The 26,773-nt window shown below is 49.3% G+C and overlaps 5 protein-coding genes across 6 annotated transcripts; all 5 read left to right on the forward strand.

The window, feature by feature from the left end:
• The first annotated feature begins 2,288 nt into the window (after positions 1-2,288).
• LOC120684501 (two-component response regulator-like APRR3) lies at positions 2,289-8,321 on the forward strand. 2 transcript variants are annotated; one of them, XM_039966349.1, is made up of 8 exons: positions 2,289-2,602; positions 2,771-2,932; positions 5,115-5,245; positions 5,639-5,752; positions 6,071-6,227; positions 6,319-6,707; positions 6,963-7,724; positions 7,812-8,321. In XM_039966349.1, the coding sequence occupies exons 1-8, from the start codon at positions 2,389-2,391 to the stop codon at positions 7,923-7,925; spliced, it is 2,043 nt and encodes a 680-aa protein (XP_039822283.1). In that variant the 5' UTR covers positions 2,289-2,388; the 3' UTR covers positions 7,926-8,321. The 2 variants fall into 2 exon arrangements, with proteins under 2 accessions (XP_039822283.1, XP_039822282.1); XM_039966348.1 differs by having other exon boundaries at positions 2,308-2,602; positions 6,319-6,703; positions 6,926-7,724.
• A 129-nt stretch (positions 8,322-8,450) lies between these two features.
• Positions 8,451-10,170, forward strand: LOC120684503 (classical arabinogalactan protein 9-like). The gene has a single exon (XM_039966350.1). It carries the CDS (start codon positions 9,273-9,275, stop codon positions 9,885-9,887), a length of 615 nt encoding a protein of 204 aa, XP_039822284.1. The 5' UTR covers positions 8,451-9,272; the 3' UTR covers positions 9,888-10,170.
• Positions 10,171-10,516: 346 nt separating this feature from the next.
• LOC120686890 (apoptosis-inducing factor homolog B-like) lies at positions 10,517-12,277 on the forward strand. The gene is made up of 2 exons (XM_039969084.1): positions 10,517-11,009; positions 11,121-12,277. The coding sequence occupies exons 1-2, from the start codon at positions 10,903-10,905 to the stop codon at positions 12,121-12,123; spliced, it is 1,110 nt and encodes a 369-aa protein (XP_039825018.1). The 5' UTR covers positions 10,517-10,902; the 3' UTR covers positions 12,124-12,277.
• Positions 12,278-14,871: 2,594 nt separating this feature from the next.
• Positions 14,872-16,932, forward strand: LOC120684640 (pentatricopeptide repeat-containing protein At4g31070, mitochondrial-like). Its single transcript, XM_039966524.1, has one exon. It carries the CDS (start codon positions 14,912-14,914, stop codon positions 15,503-15,505), a length of 594 nt encoding a protein of 197 aa, XP_039822458.1. The 5' UTR covers positions 14,872-14,911; the 3' UTR covers positions 15,506-16,932.
• Positions 16,933-17,285: 353 nt separating this feature from the next.
• LOC120684639 (digalactosyldiacylglycerol synthase 1, chloroplastic-like) lies at positions 17,286-21,505 on the forward strand. The gene is made up of 7 exons (XM_039966523.1): positions 17,286-17,846; positions 18,683-18,715; positions 19,156-19,243; positions 19,334-19,815; positions 19,895-20,161; positions 20,281-20,630; positions 20,750-21,505. Exons 1-7 carry the CDS (start codon positions 17,379-17,381, stop codon positions 21,294-21,296), a joined length of 2,235 nt encoding a protein of 744 aa, XP_039822457.1. The 5' UTR covers positions 17,286-17,378; the 3' UTR covers positions 21,297-21,505.
• The last annotated feature ends 5,268 nt before the right edge of the window (positions 21,506-26,773 follow it).

Genomic DNA, 26,773 nt, shown 5'->3' on the forward strand with positions numbered 1-26,773 from the left:
GTGGCGAAGGGAGAGAGGAGCGAGGGAGGCTGGAGGTGGGGCGCACCAACGAGGGAGCTCGAGGCCCGCGCGCCATGGCCCGCGCGGGGAGGGAGGAGGGCCGCGCGGCGGCCGGCGCAGGGAGGGAGGAGGGCTGCACCGCAGCAGCTCGGCTCGCTTTGAAAGGTAGAGGAAGGAGGGAGGTGTATCTGACATGTGGGCCCACATGTCAGGTCCACGTTTAGTAAGGGTAATTGTGATTTGGACCTCACCTGAACCAATTAACAATTTTGGGGACTCAGAATTATATTTTTGGAAGTTTGAGGACCGCGTTGAAAAAGACAAGTTTAGGATCCGTCATGCATTTTACTTAAAAAAAAACTATGTCAATCCTCTCATCCTTAAACCACCAAGAGTCAAGCCAAGAACCTTTATTACAAGGGTATATCTCAACCAATAGTATGCACCAGTCCCTAGCTAACAACAATTAGGCCTAAAGGTGTACTAATGAGCATCTCAGCTATGTTGGAGCTAAAATGGTGATCAGAGCTTAGAAAACGTAGCTTGGGTTAGCTGGCAAGTTTCGCTTGGTGCTATCATAACTTTTGGTCTCCTTTCCAACGCCAGGAGGCGCTTTTTTTTTCTTTTTCCGTACCAAGCAAGGCAGCTCACAGAGTCACGATCGTAGTTAAATGGGGGCAACGAACAAAACACATGCCAACAAGGATCCAACAGCCAATAGGAACCTTGAAGAAAAATAATGTGCAATAGACGTTATGTCATACAACATGCGTCTCATCAGATCAGATTATATCTATGGAAAAAAGAGGATTTCTAATGTAGTGCAGATTATTAATCACTTGTTCACTTGTGATATTTTCTCTTTTTAGATCTTGTTTACATCACTTTGCATTTTGGTTTTTTTAGATTCTCGGAAGGGAATCTTTAACATTTGAAGTATAAAATATAGATTAATTACAAAACTAATTATAGATCACGTCCTAATTAGACTCATTAGATTCATCTCGCGATTTTCAGTCTATTTGTGTAATGCGATTTATTTTTAGACTACATTTAGTACACCATGCAATCGTTTATAAAATTTTACATTTTGGCTTTATGACAGGGCCTTAATTAATTTTGCCGTAACCCGCCTAGAAGATTTGTGAATTTAATGCGGCTATCAATAGGTAGGCACGCCATGGGAGGGGTTTGTTCGTCGCTAATTAATTAATTAATTAATTATAAGAGACGGTCGATGCATCCGTGGTGACAGATCGAGACGCCTACCTCCTGAAATACGACAGGGATGGATCCGTGCGGGTTGGAAGAATAACAACCACACAAATTTAAACCGTGGTGACCTTTGTTCTTCTTGGGCTTGTTGCAACGGAGGAAAGCAAAGCATGTACGAACCATTCTGCCGTTTTCAAATGTACGCGGTCAGAAACAGCACGACGATTCCACCGTTGAAAAGTAGTAAAACCCTCTCCTGCAAATCCTCCCAGCGCACGCCGGATGGATCGACACGATTGATTATTTACTATATTTACTCCCCCCAAACGTACTATTTACTATATTTTACTACCTCCCTCCAAAAGATTTCTCCCCCTATAACTCCTTCTCTCCAACCATTCCCCCATATCTATTCCCTCTATATACTATCACTCATTAACTAACTATTTATTTATCGTTTTTGAATTTTAAAAAATCATACAATATTTGTACTGTCATAATACGCATTATCATCATATTACGGAGCTCAAACGAGATTAATATCATGAAGAAACAATGTGATTAGAGATATAGGGGGAGTTGAAACTCACTCTATATATGGAGGGAGTTTCAACTCCCCCCGTATACAGGGGGAGCTATGGGGGAGCCGTTGGACGGCTCGCTCCCCCCAAAGCCCCCCTACGTAGGGTGGGGGGGGGGCCTTATACGGTGCCCCGTTGAAGAACGCCTTAACCCTCCACTTGCGCGCTGGGAAAATCCCATTTTCACGGGCGCGCCCCCGCCGCTTTTCCGCGCAACGCAGGTGGCTCCGCGCCCCCGGCAAATTAAGCGTGGGCGCTCGACAGGCCAGGAGCGCCCGCCAAATATCTATCTCCAACGAAATAAAAATCGCGCACCAAAATATCGCCACCCCGTTAATTCACCCGCCCATCAAAAATATCCCCCCGCTCTTCCTCGTGGTGGTATTTGTAATTTGTTGGCGGGCCATTCCCGCCCCACGACGCCTTCCCCTCCCGCGCCCCGCCTCGGCGCTGACGTGGCGCCCGCGGCGCGGAAAAAAAAATTGGAGATATTTTCCCCACCGCTCCTTCTCTTCCCTCCCCCCTTCCTCCGCCCCTCCTCGGCTCCGGCTCCGGCTCCTGCTGCTCCTCTCCCTCCCACCAGTCGGATCAGATGTCACCCGACGCGGACGCCGGCGGTGGGGCCGCGGCTGCCGGCGGGGGAGGGGGCGGGGAGGCTGCCGGCGCGTCGTCGTCCCCCGCGTCCGCGGCGGCGGCGCGGTGGGACCAGATCCTCCCGCGCCGCTCGCTCCGCGTCCTCCTCGTCGAGCACGACGACTCCACGCGCCAGGTCGTCACCGCGCTCCTCCGCAAGTGCGGCTACCGCGGTGAGCTCCCACCACCCCTCCCTCTCCCTTCCTCCTCCCCCTCCCCTCCCCGCGCCGCGCCTGCTTCCCGGGATTACTACTCCTCGGGAGGAATTGGGGGCTTTTTTTTAAAAAAAAATTCTGATGTGTGTCTCTCTCTCTCGCTCGCTCCCTCCGGGAGACCCCCAGTGGCCGCGGTCGCCGACGGGATGAAGGCGTGGGAGGTCATGCGGGGGCGCGCCTACGCCTTCGACCTCGTGCTCACCGAGGTCGCCATGCCCTCGCTCTCCGGCATCCAGCTGCTCGCCAGGATCGTCGCCGCCGACGAGTGCAAGAACATCCCAGTCATCAGTAAGCACGATTCTGAGCCCAACCCATGGTTTCCTCCGCGTGCCTGCGTGTCCTGATTCGTGGCGCTATGGATCGAATCGAGCTTTGCAAGTGGATTAGGCCTCGCTTGCAACTGGATTAGGCCTCGCTAGTGACTGTCTAAGCGGTTACTTCAAGCGAGGGGCTCGGCGCTGGGCATAATTTTATGGTTACCACGCAGTGCTGCTTGGGTTTTATATTATTATTGTGCTCTGCACATGCCTGTTGCTAAAATGGGATGATTGGATCGGGCTTGTTTCGGATGATGATCAACTTTAACAGTACAGTGTCATCATTGGTCGATTCCCTTTGTGATGTTCGTTCCCCTTGTGCTGTGACCCAAGGAATTTTTTTAATTTTAATACAAATTTTTAACGTAATTACAGAATAATACTTCAGATCACAAAAATTTCAAAAATATATCCCTATCGTCTACCCAGTGGACGAAATTTAAACTTCGTCTATCCACTGGACGAAATTCAGTAATTTCATCTGTTCGGTAGACGAAATTTAATTTTCGTCTACTGGATAGACGAAATATATATTTGCATGACGAAATCTATATATTTCTGGACGAAATATAGATTTTGCCCCCCCACTATATTTCGTCCCATCAACGTACGAAATTTAGCTACGCCGGCCCCGCCTCGCCTTCCAAGCCCGCCCAACCAACCTACTCCACATGGCATGGGCGGCAGCCGTCAGCCGGTCCGCGGCCGCTGCATCGCGCGCGCGCCATGGACATCACCTGGATGGATTGGTCAGACGAGAAAGCGTGTCCGGCTTCTCCGCGCCCAGCCGGCCTCCATATATACTACTCTCCCTCTTGTAGTCTTGCGCCTCCTTGGTTCCCCACGCCTTGCTAGCTAAGCACGACAGGCTCCAGCGCAGCAAGCGATGCGATGCTGCGGCCGGCGCCATCGACTGCGACTGATCGAGGATGTGCTGCGGCGACAGTGAGTGCCGGCCCCTGGGGTGACTGCTGGGCCTGCCCTTCGCGCTCCTCGCCATCATCGTCTCCTTCGTCGGCGCCATCATCTGGATCATCGGGTGCGTCGCTGCCTGGCTTCTTCGGAATTCCCCCACCCCTTTTCTTTTTCTCAGATCAGATCAGCCCTTGTCCGCGGCGAGATTGATTAATAACCAAACTGAAATTTGGCTGCTGATGCTACGGCCGGCGCAGCTAAATTTCGTCCGGTCATGGGACGAAATATAGATTTCGTCCAGTGGGGGGACGAAATCTATATTTCGTCCAGAAATATATAAATTTCGTCATGTAAATATATATTTCGTCTATTCGGTAGACGAAAATTAGTTTTCGTCTACCGAACAGATGAAATTACTAGATTTCGTCCAGTGAGTAGACGAAATTTAAATTTCGTCCACTGGGTAGACGATAGGGATATATTTTTGAAATTTCTGTGATCTGAAGTATTATTCTGTAATTACGTTAAAAATTTGTATTAAAATTAAAAAAAAATCTCGACCCAAGTACTGCATTCCTTGTAGCCTGTGAGGATCAAAATGGCATAAGTGTGTTAGGGATATGAGAGTGGAGGGTTTATGTGCTACCTGTACTTTTGATCTGCGAAGTTTTGTTTCGTTTGTGCGATCAAGGTGGGGTTTTCAATATGTGTGATTTTGAGTGGTACATAGACTGATTTAGAGCCTAATCGCATAGTTTGTCTGGGCAAATCACTTATTTTGTAGATTTCACATACACAAGGCCTCAGTTTTTCCAAAGCTGAGGTGGTGGTAGTCCTGGAAATCAAAATAGTAAATATTGAATTGCAGCGCTCTAGGTAGCTGTTGTAACCAAGAGACCAATACTGTTACTTTTACATACTTATTTGAATGCTACTAGATCTATGCTAAATATAGGGGATGTTTCCATTAAGTGTGCACAAAGACAGAAAAGGCTTTAATAAATATGAACAGTACTTGCCCCAAAGAACAAAAGAGCTATGCAACATGTGATTGTAACACTATTTTCCTAATCACCTAATTTGACCTCATGGTCAGCTGATTGACCTAGTAGAGCGATGGGCATATATCTAACACTCATAATGGCATGTATGCCTGATAAGCAGCCTTGAGCACTGATGAACCGAATATTTGGATTTGTTATTGGGTTTCATGGTTTTTCACTGGTTGGCTGTGGCAGTGATGTCGTCACAAGATTCTATTGGTACGGTGCTCAAGTGCATGCAGAAGGGTGCAGTGGACTTCCTTGTAAAACCAGTGAGAAAGAATGAGCTGCGTAACTTATGGCAGCATGTATGGAGGCGGCATGCAGTAAGTTCTCTTTTTGGAGGCCTTTAAGAATGTGCTTTCCCTTGCCATTGGCAATTTGGTGTTTGCGGCAAAATGTAGCCTTCAACAAATGCTTCTTTTAATCTGTATTTGTCAACCTATCTGGATCTGGTTTGGATGCCTTTTTCTTGAAACAAATGAACATTATAGATGTAGTATCAGTTGTGTTATGCATAGAATATTATATAACTGATACTACTTCTATAGCGTTCATTGTACGAATTTTTCTTGAATTCTTATAGAGCACTATATTGTATGAATCAATTTTAGTTATGAGACCCTGATATGTCGCATGCGATCATTTTAGCCTGTACCAGTTTTCTATTATGCACTATATTTTTCTTCACAATACTTAGATTTAAGAATTCCATGCAGATGAATAGCCAAACATATTTATCGGAAAATAATGCAGCCAGCAATCATATAAGTGCCAATGTTGCTAATGGTTCAAAGGCAGGGGAAAACAGCGATGAGGAAAGTGATGCCCAAGTGAGTACCTGACATTTGCTTACAACTTATCTGACCAACTGGTATATAATGCATGTTTTCAATTGCTTATTTGCATCCCTGCTTAGCCGGACAATGCCAGTAAACAGAAACTAATTGTTTGGCAGTAAAATATTTAGAGCCATATCTTTTTCTATGATTGTTCTTTTCTTGACTTTATCCAGTGTGTGTAGCCAGCACTGTTTACTGAAACCAATTAGCGTTTCATCATTTGGTCCTTTGCAGTTCTGACATACCAATTACATTCATATGTATTTCCTTGCCATGTTACGTTATGGAGATTGTTTTTGCCTTGATCAGAGCTTTGGTAGCAAGAGGGATACTGAAATTCAGAGTGTTGAGAAGTTGCCAGATACTCGTGCAGATGAAGGGGCTGATCCCTCCAGAAAAAGTAAACTACAAAATGAGTCTTACGATGGAGTAAACACAAAGTATCATGTGTCAAAAGATAGCGATGGTAAGGAATTTGTCAACTCGTGCTCTGTTGTCGGCAAGTTAATGTCTGCTACTCTGTTATCTGCATGTGGTAATACTTTCATCTCATGCAGATGCCCCAAGTGGAAGTGAGAAGAATGTGCGTTCGAAAGGCCTTAATGGTATTACTTCAGCCAAGGTTGCTGAGCAAATAATGGATAATGCCTTGAGGATTGCTGATGCAAGTTCACGTCGACCAAGCAATCTTGGCAAAGACTTGGCTATGGCCCAACCAACAGCTGATGGACAATGTAAATCTTCAGTCATGGAACGAAATGCTCCCACAGGAAGTAACCTTGGTGAAAAATCAAAGGGTGCTGCAATAAGTCATGCTAAATCTTGTCCGCCCCAATTTCTAGAGACCAACTTAGGAAAGCAACACCATCTTAGTGGTTACAAAACCCAAGAGTTCAGGGAAAAAGATATCTTCAATCACTCGAATTCCTCTGCCTTTTCAAGGTACATCATGCTGATTGACTTCTGATATCGAAGTTATTTGAATGAGGCTAAAAATCTTTCTGCTAATCAGCGATTTTCTTTCCATGTCTGCTTACTTCTTTGTGAGGTTACATGTTTTGGTACTCCTCCTAGATCTATAGCTTGATATTAGTAATTTCTCAAATATTGAGCATAACTCTGACTTGCTTTATTTTGCTTGCCTCTCGTTTCAACATGATACAGATATGGCAATAAAAGGATAGAGCCGTCAGCTGAGCACCAGTTTTTCCCTTCTCTCTGCATAACTCGTCAAGAACCTGTTCATGACAAGGACCCAGTTTCCCAACCCAGTGGGGTGTTACCTCCCCATGAACATAATACAGGTGAGAGTACAAGGCAAGCTCGGATTCCTTTGGACAGTAGCACAGAGGGAGCTGCTGTACTGTGTTCCAGTAGTGCTAGAGAAGATCCAGGTGCAAGCAGTTCCTCCCATAGACAGGACAGTATGAGCCATCCTTCATATGGGTTCATACCTCTTCCAATTCCTGTTGGTGCTGCGATGCCTTACCATTATGGTGTAATTCTGCAGCCAGTATACTACCCGCAGGCTCCTCGTATGCATTGTGATTCAGCTGGCATCAACAAGGCAACTATTCAGCACTCCTCTGGTCAATCGAAATACCATGAAAATCGTAATATACCTTCTCAGGTTGATGAACACAGACAGTCGGAGGAAAATCAGCAGTTGCATCATTCAAGACAAATTCTCAGAGAATCAGGAGAACTAATTGACTTGGCGAGAGCTCATGTGGAGCACGTCAACCAGAGTGCTAGCTGCAGCCAGGATGTACGTAAAGGAAGTGTATGCACCGGTAGCGGCGAAGCTGACATTAATACAAATACAATGGTTGCCCTAGAAAGTGGTAACGAAAGTGGTGTCCAGAACTGCTATAATAATGGGTTGGATAGTGACCGGTCTCGCCGTGATGCTGCCTTGATGAAGTTTCGCATGAAAAGGAAAGATAGATGCTTCGAAAAAAAGGTATTTAATTTGATAGCATTTCTACTTTGTAAATAAGGGTTGAATGCATTCTTTATCTGACTATGCCTTCCATTTTCATTTTTACAGGTTAGATATCATAGCAGGAAAAAGCTTGCAGAGCAAAGACCAAGAGTTAAGGGGCAGTTTGTGAGCCAAAAGCTGAAATCAGCTACAACAGCGGATGCGGAAACTGACTCATGACTGATGATTTGTAATTGTGATTTTGATTCTTCCCTTCCAACCCCAGGTGAGGGCAATTGAAGCGGTACATAGTGAAGGATAGCGGTTAGCCTGTCTGTACAAGTTGGTTGTTTGTTGCCATTCATGCCATACTTTGTAAAAGACTCCTTGAAAATTGACAAATGTCCAGGGGAAAACGAAATAGACGCAAATACCCTGGATTTTGTTTATGTACTCTAGATGCTTGTGGAGTGAGGAAGTAGTGTCTCTCTACAGCTTATTCACTCATTTTGTTGCCAGTACAATAGTAGTAACTTGTAATTACTGCTTATACAACAACAGACAATGCTGTACAACTTAGAACAGCTTCACAGTTAGCAGGACTTGTTTTCCCTAGGGATCACGGCAGTTTATTTATTGGTCAATTCTGCGAGTAATTGTCTTGATAAGACTCCCTACTCTATGCAAGGCAGTTGAGATTTGTTTGATCCATGCATTTCTGTACAGTTGATATCCTTTTTTGTTCAGCATTTTGCTTGCCTGTGAACTGAACCAGCAGCCCATGTCATATTGTCATCTGACACGAGTCGAGTCGTTAGCTGCTGCAAGCCTTCAACCATCCAGGCGCATATATCCTTTGCCTGGCTTGCACTCTGGAAAGCATCAATGCATCATGATGCACCTGCAAACCTTTTGACTCTGCTCTTTTACTCTGCATGAGTTCCTTTTTTTTTTCAGTACTTTCTATGCCCCATCATTTAGCCTAACAGCTCGTGTACATCAAAGATAATTAGGCTGTGTTTAGTTCATGAAAATTTTTGGATTTGGATATTGTAGCACTTTCGTTGTTATTTGACAATTAATATCCAATTATGAACTAATTAGGTTTAAAAGATTTATCTCATCATTAACAGTTGAAACAGTTGAACAGTGTAGTTAGTTTTTTTAATTGCATTTATTGCTTCATGCATGTGTGAAGATTCGATGTGACAGGTACTATAGTAAAAATTTTGGGAACTAAATAGGGCCTTAGTCTGTGGATTTGTTGGGATTAATCTGTGTGCTGTAGTAAGAGGAATCCGCAATTCCTTGCTGCCAATTCAGGAGCATCTCCCTTTACAGCCATCATTTCTCATCTCAGCTGCCGATTCATATATTCTGCTGGAGCTTGCAGCTCAAGTTTGGCACATCTCTTTGCCGCGCTGGGCCTCCAGCTCCGAGCTCCAGCTTATAAACTGCCCGGTCCACGAGAGCTCGCGGGAATCCACCTGCGAAAGCGAGCACACGCAACGCAGCTACGCAAGCAAGCGCGTCAGTGCCCGGTGGTTCCGTCGATCGAGCTAGCTCGGCGAAGCCGCGAAGGCGGCGATGGAGGGGAGACGAGGAGCTGCGGTGCTGGCGTGGGCGATGGCGTGGCTGGTGGCGTGCGCGGGCGTCGTCGCCGGGGACGACCAGCAGGGCGAGCCAGCGGCGGGAGGCCCGCCGGACACGAACCAGCTGTGCGTGAGCAAGTGCGGGACGTGCCCGACGGTGTGCACGTCGGCGCCGCCGACGATCCTGCCGATGACCGCGCCCCCGCCGCCGTCCCTCGCGCTGCTGCCGCTGTCCGCGCCGCCGCCGCCGTACCTGGAGCTGGTGCTGCCGCCGCCGCCGCCGTCGGGGGACGCGTCCGACGTGCTGCCTCCGCTCACGCCGATGACGTCTCCGCCGGAGTCCCCGTGCTCGACGCCGCCGGACTCGGAGCCTCCTCCGTCCTCGTCGCCGTCGGAGCCTCCCCCGTCACCGCCGCCCCCACCGCCACCCAAGAGCAGCGGCGGCGACGGTAGCAGCGGATCGCACTTCTCGTCCCCGCCGTCGTCGTCCAACCCGTACTACTACCTGTACCTCTCCGGCGGCGCCAAGGCCCGCGGCGGCGCGTCGACAAGCGCTTGCACGGCGCTAGTCCTCGCCGCGCTCATGCCCCTCGTCGCCTTGTTCAAGTGACTGGCAAACCAATGGTTCTCAACTGTTCAGGCCGGTATTACGCGCGCTGCCTTTTCTTCCTCGATCGTTTTGGCATCCGATTCGATGATGATCTCTGGACTTTTGCGGTGTCAGATGCTTGTTGCATGAAGATAGTAGTAGTAGTAGCTGTGCTTACAATTTGTTGACCGTATTGTTATTAACGTTGCTGTACGTACCTTAATTAATTTGTAAAAAGTGAACTCTAATGATGGTCCAGAGTATGTTTTCCCCTTGGCTTCGACGTGGGGGATGTTGATGGCTTCATGTGTGGTCAGTTGAAGAATCCATTCACCCACAACTGTCGCAAGAATAATAATTGTGGCCAAGAAACTCTTAATATATCACTATGAGCTCCTCTCACAAATTCCGTAGTGACATTCAATACACACGCATTGGCTCCACGTATCATAGACACGAGCGATGGCAAATATGAGATTAAACAATTAATCACAAAATAGAATGTGAAACATCATGCATCCTACGGTGCATTCTGTACGCTCTAGTAGTCTCGTCCTGGATGCGAATTAAGGTCTGACCAGGCACCTTGTTGGAAAAAAAACACAAATATGTACCATGTTAGTATACATGTTCAACGACCAAAGTGTAATAGACAAGCATAGTACTTATTAGCAAGTAATTTTCAGGCCAGCAGTAATTAGCACTCCTATTTTTGGGAAGCTCGTTTTAGTAATTCCCTGGCCAACGAGCCCATTGACAGGTGGGTCCATCTGCTGACAATCGAAAGCGCCAGAAACAAGCAAAGGTCGATCCCCGAAACGAAGCAAACCACGAGCTCCCGCCAAATCGATCGATCTCCCCCATCCATATATACCAACGCCGGCGCAGGAGAGAAGCATCGATCCATCTCGATCGATCGATCACCTGCCGGCCGGTCGAGTTCGTCGTCGCATCCCAGGCGCCTCGATCGATCGATCGATCGATCTCCTGGCCTCTTACTGCCGCTAGGACGGACTCACTAATCCGGCCAGCCACCATGCTGCGGTCCACCGGCGACCGCGTCGTCATCGTGGGCGGCGGCATCGCCGGCGCCCTCCTCGCCAAGACGCTCCAGAACCACGCGGACGTCGTCCTCATCGACCCGTGAGCAAGCAAAGCAAGCATGGATATGATTCGGATTCCTCATCATGCATGTTCTTGACGCGCGATCGATCGTCCGTCCATGGATGGACGGATGCATTTGCTTGGTTGCAGGAAGGAGTACTTCGAGATCCCGTGGGCGAACCTGCGCGCCAAGGTGGACCCGGCGGCCGTGGAGCGCACGGTGATCCCGCACGCCGACTACCTGACGCACGCCAAGGTGGTGACCGCCTTCGCCGTCGGCATCGACGACTCCGTCGTGCTCACCTCCATCGGCCGCGCCGTGGCCTACGACTTCCTGGTCATCGCGACGGGCCGCACCTGCAACCGGCCGCAGAAGCAGTCGGACCGGCTGGAGATGTTCCAGCGCGACAAGGAGCGCATCGACGCCGCCGAGTCGGTGCTGGTCGTCGGCGGCGGGCCCATCGGCGTGGAGCTGGCGGCGGAGATCGTGATGAAGAGCCCCGAGAAGCGCGTGACCATCGTCCACGGCGGGCCGCGGCTGCTCAAGGTGATGGGCGCGCGCGCGTCGGCCAAGGCGCTCGAGTGGCTCCGGTCCAAGCACGTGACCGTGCTGCTCGACCAGACCGTGGACCTCGCCGGCGCCACCCCGGAGACGCGGGTCTTCACGACGTCCGCCGGGGAGACGGTGGAGGCGGACTGCCACTTCGTGTGCACGGGCCGGCCCGTGGCGTCCGGGTGGCTCCGGGACTCGTTCCTCAGGGACCACCTGGACGAGGAGGGCCACGTCCGGGTGGACGACCACCTGCGCGTGGGCGGGCTCAAGAACGTGTTCGCCGTCGGCGACATCACCGACGTCCCGGAGGCGAAGCAGGGCCACCTGGCGCAGCGGCAGGCCATGGTGGTGTCCCGGAACCTGCGGCTGCTGGTGAAGGGCGCCTGCAGGGAGGAGAAGCTGCACCGGTACAAGCCGTGCCCCAGGGCGTCCATCACCGTCACGCTCGGCCGCCGCGACGCGCTGGCGGAGCTGCCCTTCATGACGCTCATCGGCCACATCCCCGGCGCCGTCAAGCCCCGGGACCTCTTCATCACCAGGACGCGCAGGATGATGGGGCTCAAGAGCAAACCCTACGGCACCATGCCGCGCGTCATGTGATCGATCGGCGAGTGATCGGATCGATGCTCCATGCTCCCGTCCGGCGAGTGATCGGATTGATGCACCGATCGAGCAGATCGGAGATCACTAGCTAGGTTCTCTGAATTTTTGCCTACTCCTCGTCGTCCTTGCTAGAATCGTTTGATCGGTTCGACCGAGTGCATCAGTGTAAGGGAGCATATGGATATGAACACCGTATATGGATACACATGATGGATCACCTCCACGGAAGAGCAACTCTAACAGGATCCTTACTTAGGCCGTGTTTAGTTTCGCGAAAACTTTTGGCATCTTTGAACACTAATTTCGAGTATTAAATAAAATCTAATTACAAAACCACATCCACTATCCTCGTGTAAATCGCGAGACGAATCTAATGAGGCCTTTGACCGCGTGATTAGAGGATAATTACTGTAGCATCACTAGCAAATTATCAATTAATTAATGTCATTAGATTCGTCGCGAAAAGTTACACCCATCTCTAAAATTTTTTTGCAAATAGACTTCATTTAGTACTCCATACGGAACTTGATTTGATGTGTAACCAAACACAACCTTAGATTCCTACATTTAAAGTAGAGACAGAGAGAAAAAAAAATTCACTCTAGTAGGATCCTCGATTCCCTCACCTACCGAGCTCTCCCGTAGCCACACTTGTCCCGAGCTCGGGCTTGCCCACCGCTGCCCTAACCTCACATGGACAGGTCCAACCGCAATGGAGGTGTAGGCAGAGCTGGACCAGCCAAATCCACACGAACGCTTGGAATTGGTAGGCGGATACGGGGTGGTCGTCCATTCCTTGGCCGTCCTCTGCAAATCGAGGAGGCACGTGCAAAACTGGCGCTCAATGGCTTGGGGAACGACGACTGCAGGCTACGTCAGCTCAATCGATGTGGAGTTCGAGCACCATGGACAGATCTAGGTCGCCGTAGGGGAGCTCCAAGCGGCACAGGGAGAAAGCAAGCGATGGCTGCAGGAGGAAGAGAAGTCGTGAGGGAAGAGGAAGTGGGAGGGGTGTAGGTATTACTGTAATGGATTGGCCTAAATCCATATCTAATTGGACTTTGGCCTTTGGATTCTACTGAATTTGAATCTGGTTCGATATGGATATCCATTACATTATGTCAATTAGGATTAGATTGTCTTGGATAGAAAAAAAGGGGATAATCCAAATCCTGTTGGACTAGAGGAAGGGAGTGGCAGAGCACTACCAGCCAGCCTACCAGACACGCACATCTCTCTTGGCCGCCGCCGCGCGTCTCTCTCCCGGCGTCCTTCCTCCCTCCTCCGCCCTCTCCTCCCTCCTCTTCCTCTGGTGCCTCCGCCTCTCCTCCTTCGAATCCGACTCCGACTCACCCTCTGACACTCGGACTCGGTCTCTGACAACAAGCCTATGTTGTCGTTGTGGCTCTGCCGCCGCCGCTACTGCTCCTCTCCTTCCTTCGCCGCTTCCGCCGCTCGCTTGAGTCCTCACCGGAGCTCTCGCTTCCCTCCTCCTCCTCCTCCTCTTCTCACCGCTTCGACTTGCCGCGGTGGCTCCGGTCCCGGCTTCCCTTCGAGTGTCCCTCCTTATCGGCTTCTATCGACTTGCTGCCGTTGCGTGCCTCCGCCTCCTCGTCTTCCTCATCCCCATCGCCTCGACCATCACGAGGCGAGTCGGTCTGGTCCTTCGCCATGGAGTCCTGATCAAGGGGCAAGCGTAGCCATTGAAAGGGAAAATGCTGAAGTATGCTGTTGTGGTCCCAGGGTAGTCGTAGAGCGATGCCAACGAGCTAGGCTATAGCTAGAGAGTAGGATGCACGAGATGGCGTGAGATGCACGGAGCTTGTCACCGCTAAAGGAGGAGTACTACATGTGCTTGAATATTGGATTGTATTGAATGGATTTGGATTTAGGGAGAGTTGGATTGGATTGGATTTTAATGCCGGACTAATTACTGGAATCGAATTGGATGGGAGCGTGTCTTGTGTTGGACTTTAATGGGATACTCTTGAATTGGATTTGGATGCCAATCCAATCCCAGGTCTAGGTGCAGGTATGTGGGGGAAATGAATAAAAGAAAAGCAAACACTAACATGCGGGTTTCGTGGAAGTAGTAGCTGAAAAGTAGAGTCTATTGATAGAGTTGAGAGTATCTCCAACAATCCCCTAATAATCCTTTCCCAATAACTGATATTCGGAGATGTCCCAATAGCAGTTTTAGGATTATTGGGGGAGTTGCTTTTGCAGTCTCTCAATAACCTTCTCCCAATCTAACTATCTTATTGGGAGGGTCACAACTCCCCCTTTATTTAGAGAGATATGAGGTGAATTCTTGGGATGTCCCAATAATTATTGGGAAAAGAAAAAGATTTTAGGAGACTATTGGAGCACTAGTTTCTTATATACTCTTCTAATATGGTTGTTGGATTGAAAATTAGGGGACTGCTGGAGATGCTGAAAAATAAACACCTAAAAGTAGGGAAGGCCTCTACTTAAAAAATAGGGATGAGTAGGAGTCATTGCTAGAGGCTAGGCGCAGGCTGAACCCCTGAACCTAAATAGCTGGTTTTTTTACCAGGCCGCAGCCCATGGGCCGATATCAAGAAATATCCTCCTCCCCACCGGAACGAGGGAAGCCCAGAGTTGCAGCTGAAGACACAACAACGCTCTGATAGGGAGGGACAGCCATGAAAAAACAGTTGTTATACGGCCCATGGGCCGGTCTCGACACATTTATTCCCTGTAAACCAAGCGCCGGCCCGTCCGTCCGTCCCCTCTGCTGCCCGCACCACAGCCAGCCCCAGCAATGCGGTTGCGGCGGCGCTACGCGGAGCTCCTCCGCCGCGCGTCCTCCCTGCCGTCGCTGCCCCTCGTGGCGTCCCTCCACGCCGCCGTGCTCCGCCGCGGCGTGGAGTTCCTCCTCGCCGCGTCCCTCATCCGCGGCTACTCCGCCTGCGGGGACCTCGCCTCCGCGCGCGCCGTGTTCGACGGAACGCCCCCGCACGAGCGCGCGCTCTCTGCCCGCACCGCGCTGGCCGGCGCGCTCTCGGCGCACGGGCGGTGCGCGGAGGCGCTGGGCCTCTTCTCCGGCCTGGAGGCGGAGGTGGACGACCGGGCGGCGACGGTGCTCCTGGCGGCGTGCGCGCGGGCCGGGATGGTGGGCGAGGGGCGGCGGTTGTTCGCGAGGGTGCCCCGCCCCGCGCTGCAGCACTACACGTGCATGGTGGAGATGCTGGGCCGGGCCGGGGAGGTGGACGAGGCCGAGCGGCTGGTGGCGGGCATGCAGGCGCGCCCGGACAGGGTCATCTTCGCGGCGCTGCTCGCCGCGTGCCGCGCGCACGGCCGCGTCGACGTCGCCGAGCGGGTGCCCGGGCTCATGCGCCGGTACAGCGTCGCATGAGAACTTCCAGTCTGAGTGATGTATCAGCACTCATGCACTGGTGCGTCGATTCAATTTGAGAAGCTTCATATGGGATATATGGCAATGTAGGAGTGTGATTTGTTACACTGAATTCAATATTCAGTAATTCAAGCAGCAAAAGCCCTGGCTACTGAAATCAGAAAATTGTTGAAGACTGACAGTGGCCGTTATGGGTGGCAGTGTCATTGACCTCAGTCTTCAGGCATTGATCAACCATATGCAGGGATGCGAGGAAGTCCTATAGCAGGTGCCCGGAATATTTATGTGTAGATTTTGTGCCGGTACTCTCATCCCAGACTGTAAGCTCTCACATGAACTTGACAACCAGCAGTGCAGCTCAAAGAGAAGATCACCAGTTATACCATGTACGTAACTTCTGGAAAATGGGCAATTGGTTGAAGAGTAAACTTTCGCTCAAATATTTTGCAAAAAGGATCTGATGGAAGACTCCATGGACCCAGCAATGTGTGTTACTATCACGTCCGAGAACTTGTGGTGACTGGTGAGAGAGACCTGTTAGAAATCAAGGTCTAGAAGTTGCTGAGTTTCCGACAATTTTTTCTGGTGGGAAATGTTTACATTATTGGAAATGGAATGGTCTCTTGTGCTGATACTGCCACAGCTCGGAAACACACCTCGAGTAACAATCTCAGCATCCAAATTTATTTGGTGCCATACTTCCTGAGTTAACATGAAGAATGTCATCAGATAGGAGCTCTTAAGGTATGGCTGCGACAGAATCCAAAGTTGGCCCCAGGAAATTTCTAAGATTCTGATACAGTGATACTGTTTGTTAACTGAAGACAACTCAACTGGAGGTTGCAAACCTTGATCACCACATTAGACAACTCAACTGCACATATGCTTGGAGTAGCAATCTTATCAGTCGAAACTTTACAAGTGTTCATGTTGAGTTGCCATGAAGATCGGCATATGATTGGTTGGAGCCCTCCATATCCTTGAGATAACTCACACATGGCTGTAATAGACTTCTAGAAAGTTGGGCCATGGTATCTCAGAGATCCCAGCGCTGATCCTTCAGACCGATGACAAATCAACCGTGGCCTGGAACAAACTAGCAGGAGAGGCAGAAGAAACGGATAAACGCATCAGCACAAGACCCGTTGCTTTCGGTCTCTCACTAGTGCAGGAGTGCCAAGTGTGCAAGGCTCCAACTGAGCTGCCGTGCACAACTCGAATTAGCGTTGCTTTCAGTCCTTGTGCTTGTGCTAATCTGCTTAGACATGTCCCAGATGTGTGCACTCCTGTAGTCCTGTCCCTTCTTTTTCCTGCTGGGGCTAACATGGGTCTGGGGAGGAGCAGACAAGATTGAAGCAGTGTGAACGCTCAAATAAGCCGTGTTTTTGCTTAGCATGTATAGTGAAGAACTGCAAATTTGGGCCAAATTCATGTGATGTCTCTAGGTTCGGAATGGGTTCGCATTGGCATCGTACGAATCTTGCTGCAACCCATTTGTTCTCGCATGGAATTCATGGCCCTGGAGGAGCCGACAGTCCTCAGGGCAGGGGCAGGTCCGCGGCCATGGTCGATGCAAGGTGGAAGCCTCCACCGCCGTCGGTTCCCCACCTCCTCCATCCGAGCCGTCGGTTTCGCCGGTGCCCTTCTCGAGGGCACCCGGCCGGGTCCACCTCACCACCTCCATGCGGCCACGTCAGCCGGCGCCGGGGCCCGCGAAATCTCCTCGACCGCTGCTTCCTCTTCCTCCCCCATCCTTTTCCGGTTTTCCCCCATCCACCACCGCCTCCACCACCACCACCGCAGCCTCTCGCCGCGGCGCGCGGAAACCCTAGCCCCACCCGCCGCCGCCCCCCTCGCTCTCCTCCGGTGATCCATGGCAAGCTTCGGCGTCGACACCCGGCCTGCCGCCGCGGCCTCGGGCGGCGGAGGAGGCGGCGGCGGCGGGGTGGGGGCGGGGGCGGGGGCGGGGGCCGGGGAGGGCGCGCTGTCCTTCCTCTCCCGCGGCCTGCGGGAGGACCTCCGCCTCATCCGCGCGCGGGCCGGGGAGCTCGAGACGTTCCTCAACGCGCCGGTCGCGGAGCCCGAGCTGCTCGCGCGCCTCCGCCGCGCCTACTCCTCCTCGGCCTCCTCCGCGCGGACGCGGCTGGACCTGTCCGCGATCGGGAAGGCGTTCGAGGCCGAGTCGTGGAGGGGCGCCAGGGGGCAGGCCGGGTGGAGGTGGGAGGAGGAGGCCGAGGAGTGGGAGCCCGTGCGGCTGGTCAAGGCGCGCCTCAGGGAGCTCGAGCGGAGGGCGCAGGGGCAGTCCGCCAGCGACATGCTGCAAAAGGTCAAGCTCAGCTTGGTAAGGTTCCCGCGGACTTGGGATTGTACTCCACTCTCAATTTGGATGCTAAACCTTGGGAAGCAAGCAACGCTCCCCAATTCCATCACGGCTCTAAATTTGGTGCTAAAAAATGGGGTTACTAGTATACGCTTGCAAGTTGGATGGGAATTAGCTCTGTGAATATACTACCATACGGAGTTATGCATGTCTTTTTGTAACTTTGCTCAAAGGTAGTTCTTTTATGATTTACAGACTTACAGTTGTGCTTGAGGATTTGAAAATTAAAGTGTCTAAACTCAAGAAGGTGTTCAATTAGATGTTGGCACATACATACCCCATTCTGCTGATTAATCTGATTAAATGATCGTATAAGAGATTGTGGCACCAGAAAGGTCACATGCTTAAAACAAATAAGACTACTCAAAGCACGCTTTGACTGAGTAGCTTACTAGAGATGCCTAATATATTTTATATTGCTTCTCTGTGCCATGCCGACTAACAGGATCTTGATGTAACTGAAATTGAAACCGAGTGCTGAATGAGCTGAATAAAATAAGCCTGTTGAAATGTTCAATGGTGAACAATATAAGTCTGATAAATTTTAGATTTTTGTTTGTGTTTAGATTTATATAATAGGGTTTTTTTTGTAGACATTTGAAATTGAACCAAGAAAAGTCAGCATTTTGGAATTCAGTCATAGTCTCCAATACATTTAATATCTTCACAATCATATAATTTTACGCTTGCTTGCAAACGTGCTGATATATTAAGCTTATTCTGGGATACACGTGATGCAGACTGCTCTTGTTCCTTCAGCAGATTAAATTGATGCACCATTGCACTTTTTATTGCAGAAATCAATGAGCTTTGCACCTGAAGCATCTGAGGTTAGTCATCTCCTATTCACTTATTGCACACTGTAGAGATTCACTTCCAAAACCTTTTGCACATATACTGTTATCTTTCTATTGGTTAGAAACTTGCTTCTCTCTACACGAATGACTTGTGATAGTGAATTCTGCAAGAAATGTTAAATATGAACAATATAATTTTGTCAAATGTTCCTTTCAGTTTGTTGCTTGTGCATGTACTACTGGATTTTAGAATGGCAGATTGCTTCCCAGTGTATGATGAAGTAATATGGTCATTCTGTTTTACACTTTCCCGAAACCCTGGAATAATTAGATTTCTTTTGCATATCTTGGGAAATCGTTATCATACTAATTGACCATTTCATCATGTCATAACACAGTTTATTCACTATTTATGCACTATACATAATCTTGTCCACTTTTGCACTTTCATGATCAGTGTTGCACTTGTGCAGGATGTTCCACCACTGGATTTAGGAGAAATTTTTGCTTATTTTCTAAAGCAATCTGTACCATTATTTGATCAACTTGGTATAAAAAGAGGTGAGATGCTTTATTTTTATTTTATTTGTTTAGCTACTCCTACAATGTTTAGCTTGGTTTGAGCTGTTTTTCATTTCACATGTGCTGTAGATGTATGTGACAAGTTGGTGGAGTCTCTATGCAGCAAGCGAAAGGACCACCATGCTTATAATTTTCTGTCTGCAAGTGAACCATCTTCATTGAGAAATGACAATGTTGGGGATGAGCTCGACCTAAGAATAGCTAGTGTCCTACAAAGCACAGGACACCATTGTGAAGGTGGATTTTGGAGGGATGTGCAGAAGTCTGACATATCTGACAAGAGACATGTTGCCATAGTCACTACTGCCAGTCTTCCCTGGATGACTGGAACGGCTGTGAATCCTTTGTTTCGAGCAGCATACTTGGCTAAATCTTCCAAGCAAAATGTAACCTTGGTAGTGCCCTGGCTTTGCAAGTCGGATCAAGAACTTGTCTATCCCAATAGCATGACTTTTAATTCTCCAGAAGAACAAGAAAACTATATGAGGAATTGGCTGGAGGAAAGAGTTGGTTTCAAGACAGACTTCAAAATATCGTTTTACCCCGGAAAGGTAAGGTCTCCTTTTTCAGCATGATATTTCAACACTATGTTCTTAACTCATATACTCTTGATTTTTTTTCTAACTACAGTTTCAGAAAGAAAGGAGAAGCATAATTCCTGCGGGGGATACTTCACAGTTTATACCATCAAAGGAAGCTGACATTGCAATCTTGGAAGAGCCCGAGCACCTCAACTGGTATCATCATGGGAAACGTTGGACAGACAAATTCAATCACGTTGTCGGTGTTGTACATACAAATTATTTGGAGTACATCAAGAGGGAGAAGAATGGTGCTATTCAGGCCTTTTTCGTTAAGCACATTAACAACCTGGTCGCTAGAGCTTATTGCCACAAGGTACTCAATGAATTATGTTATGCCCCTGATGTTTGAGCTATGCGTGTTGTGTGTGTTTCGAGACTATTATATTATAGGCTGTTTCTTGTCTACGGGCTGATGGTGTCGATGCTGTGTAGATTTTGCGGCTTTCAGGTGCTACTCAAGATCTGCCCAAGTCAATGATCTGCAATGTGCATGGTGTTAACCCCAAGTTTCTGGAAGTCGGAGAGAGAATAGCAGCTGAGCAGGAGTCTGGACAGCAATCTTTCTCGAAAGGAGCTTATTTTCTAGGGAAGATGGTCTGGGCCAAGGGTTACAGAGAACTGATAGATTTGTTTGCCAAGCACAAGAGTGATTTGGAAGGCTTCAAGTTGGACATTTATGGGAATGGTGAAGATTCGCATGAAGTGCAATCGACCGCCAGGAAGTTGAATCTGAACCTGAACTTTCATAAAGGCCGGGACCACGCAGATGATTCTCTTCACGGGTAAAGTCCACAGGCACTCAATTGTTTTCTTTTCCGGAAAACATTCCTCTTCCATCGGTTGCGGATGTGATGTTATTGATCATTATTCTCATCTTATGCCTCCCCTGTTCTACTTTCAGGTACAAGGTCTTCATCAACCCAAGCATCAGCGACGTCCTGTGCACCGCGACCGCGGAGGCACTCGCGATGGGCAAGTTCGTGGTCTGCGCGGACCACCCGTCCAACGACTTCTTCCGGTCGTTCCCGAACTGCCTGACCTACAAGACCTCGGAAGACTTCGTGGCCAGGGTGAAGGAGGCCATGACTCGCGACCCGCAGCCCCTGACCCCCGAGCAGCGGTACAACCTGTCGTGGGAGGCCGCCACCCAGCGGTTCATGGAGCACTCGGAGCTCGACAATGTCCTGAACGGCAGTAACGACTGCAGCAGCAGCGGTACCGAACTCGACGGGAGCGCGGGCAGGAGGACGAGGCGGTCCGTCTCGGCGCCCAGCATCTCGGACGTGGTCGACGGCGGGCTGGCGTTCGCGCACTACTGCCTGACGGGCAGCGAGCTTCTGAGACTGTCCACCGGAGCAGTCCCCGGAACCCGGGACTACAACAAGCAGCACAGCGCGGACCTCCGCCTCCTGCCGCCCCAGGTGCAGAACCCTATATACGGATGGTAATCAGGGCATGTTGGCACCGTCGATCAGTAGCTGTACACACACATGTAGAGCCTCGCAGTCTGTAACACTAGTGTTCGTTTTCGCCGCCTCGTGGCTGTTTGCCTCTGCTGCCAAAGGCAACGCCTTGTTCATTCATTGTTACGAACCACCATATATATGCTGCCTGCTTGTGTATGTAACACTAGGTCTCTAGATAAAGAGGCCAGCAAGGCTCCCTTTTTGTGGCTCTAAAACTCTCGTTCAAAGTAGCCACTGTGTCCAGGCTTGAGTAGTAAGGTGTGTAGCTGCCGGTTCCAAGCTGCTGCATCGACCAAGCAAGCACGCACGCTGCTGCCGTGTTTCTGCTGCCGGTGTCGCTGAATCTCTCTGTCCGGTAGCTGCTGGCTACCGCACCACAGCGTGTACCGAGCGTGGTCGATGGGTGGCCATGGCAAGCTTGGAACCCACACGGCGGCCATGCCCTCGTGCTGGCTCCGAAGAGCCGGGGGGCATGGCTGGCAGCCCTCTCGCGTGCGCGTAGGGGGCACTGTTCCTACCCTGAACATCACTGCACTGCGTCGCGTGTGTCGCACCCGTGATTGCATTTGCATTGCAGGGATGGTTTGGTGTGTGTACAGTGTACTGGCTGCCACTGCTGATGCTCTCTCGCTCGCTCTGTGGGGTCTTGTCCTAGTAGGCTCTGCCTCAGCCTACAAGTGGTCGTGGATGATGTGTGGTGTGTGCACTGTGCCGGCAGTAGGCCAGTAGTGTGTGTACGATGGGCTTTTGTTTCATGATTAGTGGTGAGCCCATGGCCCATGGGGCTGGGAAACGAATGTCTGCGCGACTGTGCCCGGTACAATGAATGCAACCTCGCCGATGGGGTTCACTGCAGTGCAGACGTGCAGTGGGGTAGAGGGAGAGAGAGAGCCTCTAGGGCTTGGCCCTACACTAGTGTTGGCCACGTCACCTTTTTTGTTCTGGGTATGTGTTGGTGGGGGGGCCTGGCTGCGTCTGCCGTGCCCTGCCGCTGTGGGTATCTCGTTCTCTCTCACACACACGTACTAGAGTAGGGTCACTGCGCTGGGTCAGGGCGGCAGGCCCGTGTCGCCGTGTATGTGTGGGCCTCCATCTCGCCCCGTCCCCGCCGCTGCATGTTTCACGGCGGTGATGATGCAATGCCAGCCAACAAACGCCTGCCGAGAGCTTGCCCTAGCAGTGAGCAGAGAAGAGCAGAGCAGAAAGCAGCGAGCAACTTTTTTTTTTTGAAAAGTTTGCCGTTTGCGGGAGCTCCCTTATGTCATTTAAGATAGGAGAAGCAAGCGAAGCTTTACAAGCGTGATATTACATGAAACAATACTAACTCGAAGTCAGTCAAAGCACTAAAGCGTTTAAACATTAAGAAAAGATAGCTCAAGGCCTCCACAGGCCAGTCTTCTGCAATCCATCTCCCTCTTGACTTCCTGAAATACCTCGACATGCGTTAGCACTTGGTGATCAAACACTCTACAGTTCCGTGCCTTCCAGATGTTCCAAGCACCATAGATCATCACCGAAGCCTTCAGTTTACGTATCTTCTTGGGCAGCTGTTTGAGTTCCTTCTCCCACCAATCCAACAGATGTACTCCTGCTTCTGGAATGTAGATTAGTCCTCCAGTCCAGACTGCCAGCTCTTGCCACACCTGACGTGCAAAACTACAGTGAAGAATTAAGTGGTCAGCCGTTTCCATCTCTTGATCACACATTATGCCCACTGGATTGCATGGACACCCTCTCAGCAACAAATTATCCACCGTTAGTATCCTGCTTTGGATCAACAGCCATGCAAAAAACTTATGCTTGCCTTCTGTTTCAGCTTTCCAAATGTGCTCAGTTTTGAATGTACTGTAAGAGCCATGGAACTGTGCCAAATAAGCCGACTTGGAGCTATACTCTCCATTTGCTGTCCAATTCCACTTGATTTGGTCTGCTTGATCTGTCAAATGAATGTTAAGTGTGTAATCCCACAATTCAATAAATTGTGCCATTTCATTAACTGACCCCATTCTCCATAAACCCTTAGTCCAGTTTAGGTTTTCTAGTTCCTCCTTGACTGTCTTGTTTTTCCTCCATGCCAGCCGAAACAGATTAGGATACAAATCCATCGGTGCTTTTCCATCCAACCAAGTTGATTGCCAGAAGCTTGCTATTTGACCATCTCCCAGTGTCACTGTAGTGCTAGCTCTGAACAGTTGCTTGTCAATTTTGTCAACTGGTGGTTCAGTACCTACCCAAGGTCTATGAGGATCAGTCCATTGATACCACAACCACCTCAGTCTTAAAGCTCTGCTGAATAGATCTAGATCGAGTATCCCCAATCCTCCAAATTTCTTTGCCTTTTTGTTTTGGACCAGTTAACTAGACACTGTCCTCCCTTTGCATCAGCAGTTCCTTTCCACAGGAAACCTCTCCTCATTTTATCAATTTCTTTGATAGTCCATTTCTGCAGTCTGAATGTAGTCAGGAAATAGGTTGGCATCGAATACAACACACTGTTTATCAATCTCAGTCTGCCAGCTTTGTTGAGAAAGCTCCTCCTCCAAAGTGCCAATCGTTTGCCAATTTTATCAAGGAGTGGTTGGATCTCAATTCTTCTTAGAGGCCTTAAGCTTAATGGCAGACCCAGGTAGGTACATGGAAATGCTTTTACTGGACATTGGAAAGATTGCATTATCAGTTGTAAATCCAGGCCCTTACAACTGACTGGATACACCGCACTTTTTTCAATATTGGTAAGCAGCCCAGAAGCAACCCCAAAGCCATCCAAGATGTTTTCCACCACAACTACTTCCTCACTCGCTGGATTAACGAAGATGGCTGCATCATCAGCAAAAAAGGCTAACTCTCAGCCTTGCATTCCTGTTTTCAATGTTGGACAATAATCCCATTTGAGTAGCCTTGGCTAGCATCAAGTGCAACGGCTCGTGTCGTGCTACTGCTGCCAGCACAGCTAGCGCAAGGGAGGTCGAAGAGATGTGATGCGACGGGTTGGTCTGGATTGGATTGGAGCCCGTCCATCCGGTCGTTCGCTGATCTGGGTGACCGGCGGGCCAGCGGGCCCGGACATGGGCCGCGAGGATCTTGCTGTCCGTTACTCACACATTACAATGCAACACCCTGGAGGTTGGTTCTCTGCTCCTGCTGCTGGATGGACTGATAGAGCGAGAGTGAAGGTGGCTAATGGCTATAGCTACACTTCAGCACTTGCTGCTGCCCTTGGTGTTACCTCGTCATCACCTTCTTCCCTCTAGCGGCACTACGAGGCTATCTAGCGGCGATGCAACAAGCGTAGTAGCTAGAGGTGAGGTTATGATGGTACTACACGCGCCGTGGTCGGCCTGGGCGACGTGACGGCCGGCGCGGCGGCGGCCGGCGGGTTCATGATCCGGACCATGATAGGGTCGCCGCGCCTACGGCGGCGGTAGTAGCTATACGCCTATACCTACGAGTAGCCGCAACGCAATGAGTGGCGCTCCGCCGGCCAAGCAACCGGCGCCTTTTTTACCGCGACCGGGGACGAGAACGACGACGACCCCGTTGCGTCGCCGCCTTGACGCCTCCCGTGTCCGGCCGGCCTCCCCCATGCGAGCGTCTCACTGCCCTGTGAATCTGTGATGGAGCCATGGAGGCCGTAGTACTCCGTCCGTTCTAAATTATAAGTTATTTTCAAAAATTTTATAGAGTTAAAATTTTCTAAGTTTGATCAAATTTATATAATAAAATAATAACATTTACGATACCAATTAAGTATCATTAAATTATTTATTAATTATATTTTCATAGTATACCTATTTAATGTCATAAATTTTTGTATTTTTTTCTATAATTTTAGTTAAATATTGAGATGGTTTGACTCTCTAAAATTTTTAGAATAATTTATAATTTGGAACGGAGGGATTAGCTGCCTAGCTAGATGCCCATGGCGCTCTCCGTCATCCGTGTCTGTCCATGCCCTGCTGCCGCTGCCGTTGCCGCCTTTTGCTTCGTCGCGTCACGGCCCTTTCCCTGTCGCCATGATTAGTGCTTCTATGACATGGATACTAAATATAGTTTATTTGTAAAAAAATTTTAGATATAGATGTAATTTTGCGAGCCAAATCTAATGAGTCTAATTAATACATGATTAGATACAGTAATGCTACAGTGACCATGCTCTAATCATCGCCAAATCATGCGTTCAAAGGCCTCATTAGGTACAATATTGTTACAGTACCTATGTTTGTGGAGGTACTTTTGTAATTAGACTTAATTTAATACCTCTAATTAGTGGTTAAAGTTGTAAAAAATTTACATCAAATTTTTTCACCTCTAACCAAACACAGCACGAATCTCCAGCCCACATTGCTCCTCCTCCTCCGTGGTGCGCTGCCGTCTCGAAAAGAATGCCGGCCGGTCCAGCGAGAATCCGATGGGGACTAGCTAGCTAGTACGTACCGTAGCATGCGTGCTCCGAGTCTGACTGCAGCTCAACCAAGATCCAAGCTTCGAGGCTTTTTCGTTCGAGTAGCGACCCTCCAAAAACAGAGCCAACATGTGGTGGTGATGAGGAAAAAAAAACAGTGTCTTGAGCATCTTAAGCAAAAAAGAGCACCTTAAGCTTGGATCGATGCTCCAATTAGAAGCGTAGACGCGAGATGCAGTTTCTCGAGAAAGCTCAAGCATCTTTTCATTTTACTAAACATTAGCAGTAGTAGCAGTAGTAATCAGCTGAAATATTGCTTATAACTAGCTAGCATCGTACTAGATAGTACGGAGTAGCTATAGAAAAAATAACCCTGCTAGTACAACAACTAGATTTCACATCGAAGCACGGCAGCAGTAAATATCTTGTGTTCGCGACTTCACCACGCCATAAAAAAGGGTCAGCTAATAATCGCCGTTTCTTAGTAATTAATCTTTACTCGTCATACTTCTGTGTTTGCGACCTCACCACGCCATAAACCCTGCTTCACACATCAGATTGGCCCAAGCTATGGCAAAAAGACAGGGGTTTATCATGTACATTTGGCATAATTTAGCAAATAAGTGTGCCAACGTGTGCATGCCAACTAAATACTCCTCAACAATTCATTATTGTCCTCTTCGGAACATAAAATTCTCAAAATGGAATAGGAGCACATGATTATAGAGTGCCCTATCAATTCAAATCTTCCACCACCTATTCTTTGACTGCCGCCACGCTCGTATGGTTTGGACAATCACTCATGCGGCTTTTGGTCTTCCACAGCCTAGTAGTGTGACAGATATGATTGGGCAATGTTTGATGGGGGTTTGTAATGAATTTAAATCACTAGTACTACTTGGACAAGTGGCTACATGTTGATATTTGTGGTTATATTGAAATGCATTGATATTTGGAAATAAACAATCTTCTTTTTTGCAGGTCATCTTTACAATTTCGCACTTGCTACGTATATAGGCTATCCTCCAACGGCCTATCATGCAGGACTTAGGTGTGG

The sequence above is a fragment of the Panicum virgatum genome, chromosome 8N, assembly GCF_016808335.1.
Source record: "Panicum virgatum strain AP13 chromosome 8N, P.virgatum_v5, whole genome shotgun sequence".
NCBI lineage: Eukaryota > Viridiplantae > Streptophyta > Magnoliopsida > Poales > Poaceae > Panicum > Panicum virgatum.

Excerpts from the sequence above, each read along its gene's own strand:
- LOC120684501 (XM_039966348.1), top strand. The coding sequence starts at position 2,389 with ATGTCACCCGACGCGGACGCCGGCGGTGGGGCCGCGGCTGCCGGCGGG. Across the intron at positions 2,603-2,770 it reads CCGCAAGTGCGGCTACCGCG|TGGCCGCGGTCGCCGACGGG; the intron begins GTGAGCTCCCAC and ends GGAGACCCCCAG. Across the intron at positions 7,725-7,811 it reads ATAGATGCTTCGAAAAAAAG|GTTAGATATCATAGCAGGAA; the intron begins GTATTTAATTTG and ends TCATTTTTACAG.
- LOC120684640 (XM_039966524.1), top strand. The coding sequence starts at position 14,912 with ATGCGGTTGCGGCGGCGCTACGCGGAGCTCCTCCGCCGCGCGTCCTCC.
- LOC120684503 (XM_039966350.1), top strand. The coding sequence starts at position 9,273 with ATGGAGGGGAGACGAGGAGCTGCGGTGCTGGCGTGGGCGATGGCGTGG.
- LOC120686890 (XM_039969084.1), top strand. The coding sequence starts at position 10,903 with ATGCTGCGGTCCACCGGCGACCGCGTCGTCATCGTGGGCGGCGGCATC. Across the intron at positions 11,010-11,120 it reads GACGTCGTCCTCATCGACCC|GAAGGAGTACTTCGAGATCC; the intron begins GTGAGCAAGCAA and ends GCTTGGTTGCAG.
- LOC120684639 (XM_039966523.1), top strand. The coding sequence starts at position 17,379 with ATGGCAAGCTTCGGCGTCGACACCCGGCCTGCCGCCGCGGCCTCGGGC. Across the intron at positions 18,716-19,155 it reads TTGCACCTGAAGCATCTGAG|GATGTTCCACCACTGGATTT; the intron begins GTTAGTCATCTC and ends GCACTTGTGCAG. Across the intron at positions 20,162-20,280 it reads CTAGAGCTTATTGCCACAAG|ATTTTGCGGCTTTCAGGTGC; the intron begins GTACTCAATGAA and ends GATGCTGTGTAG.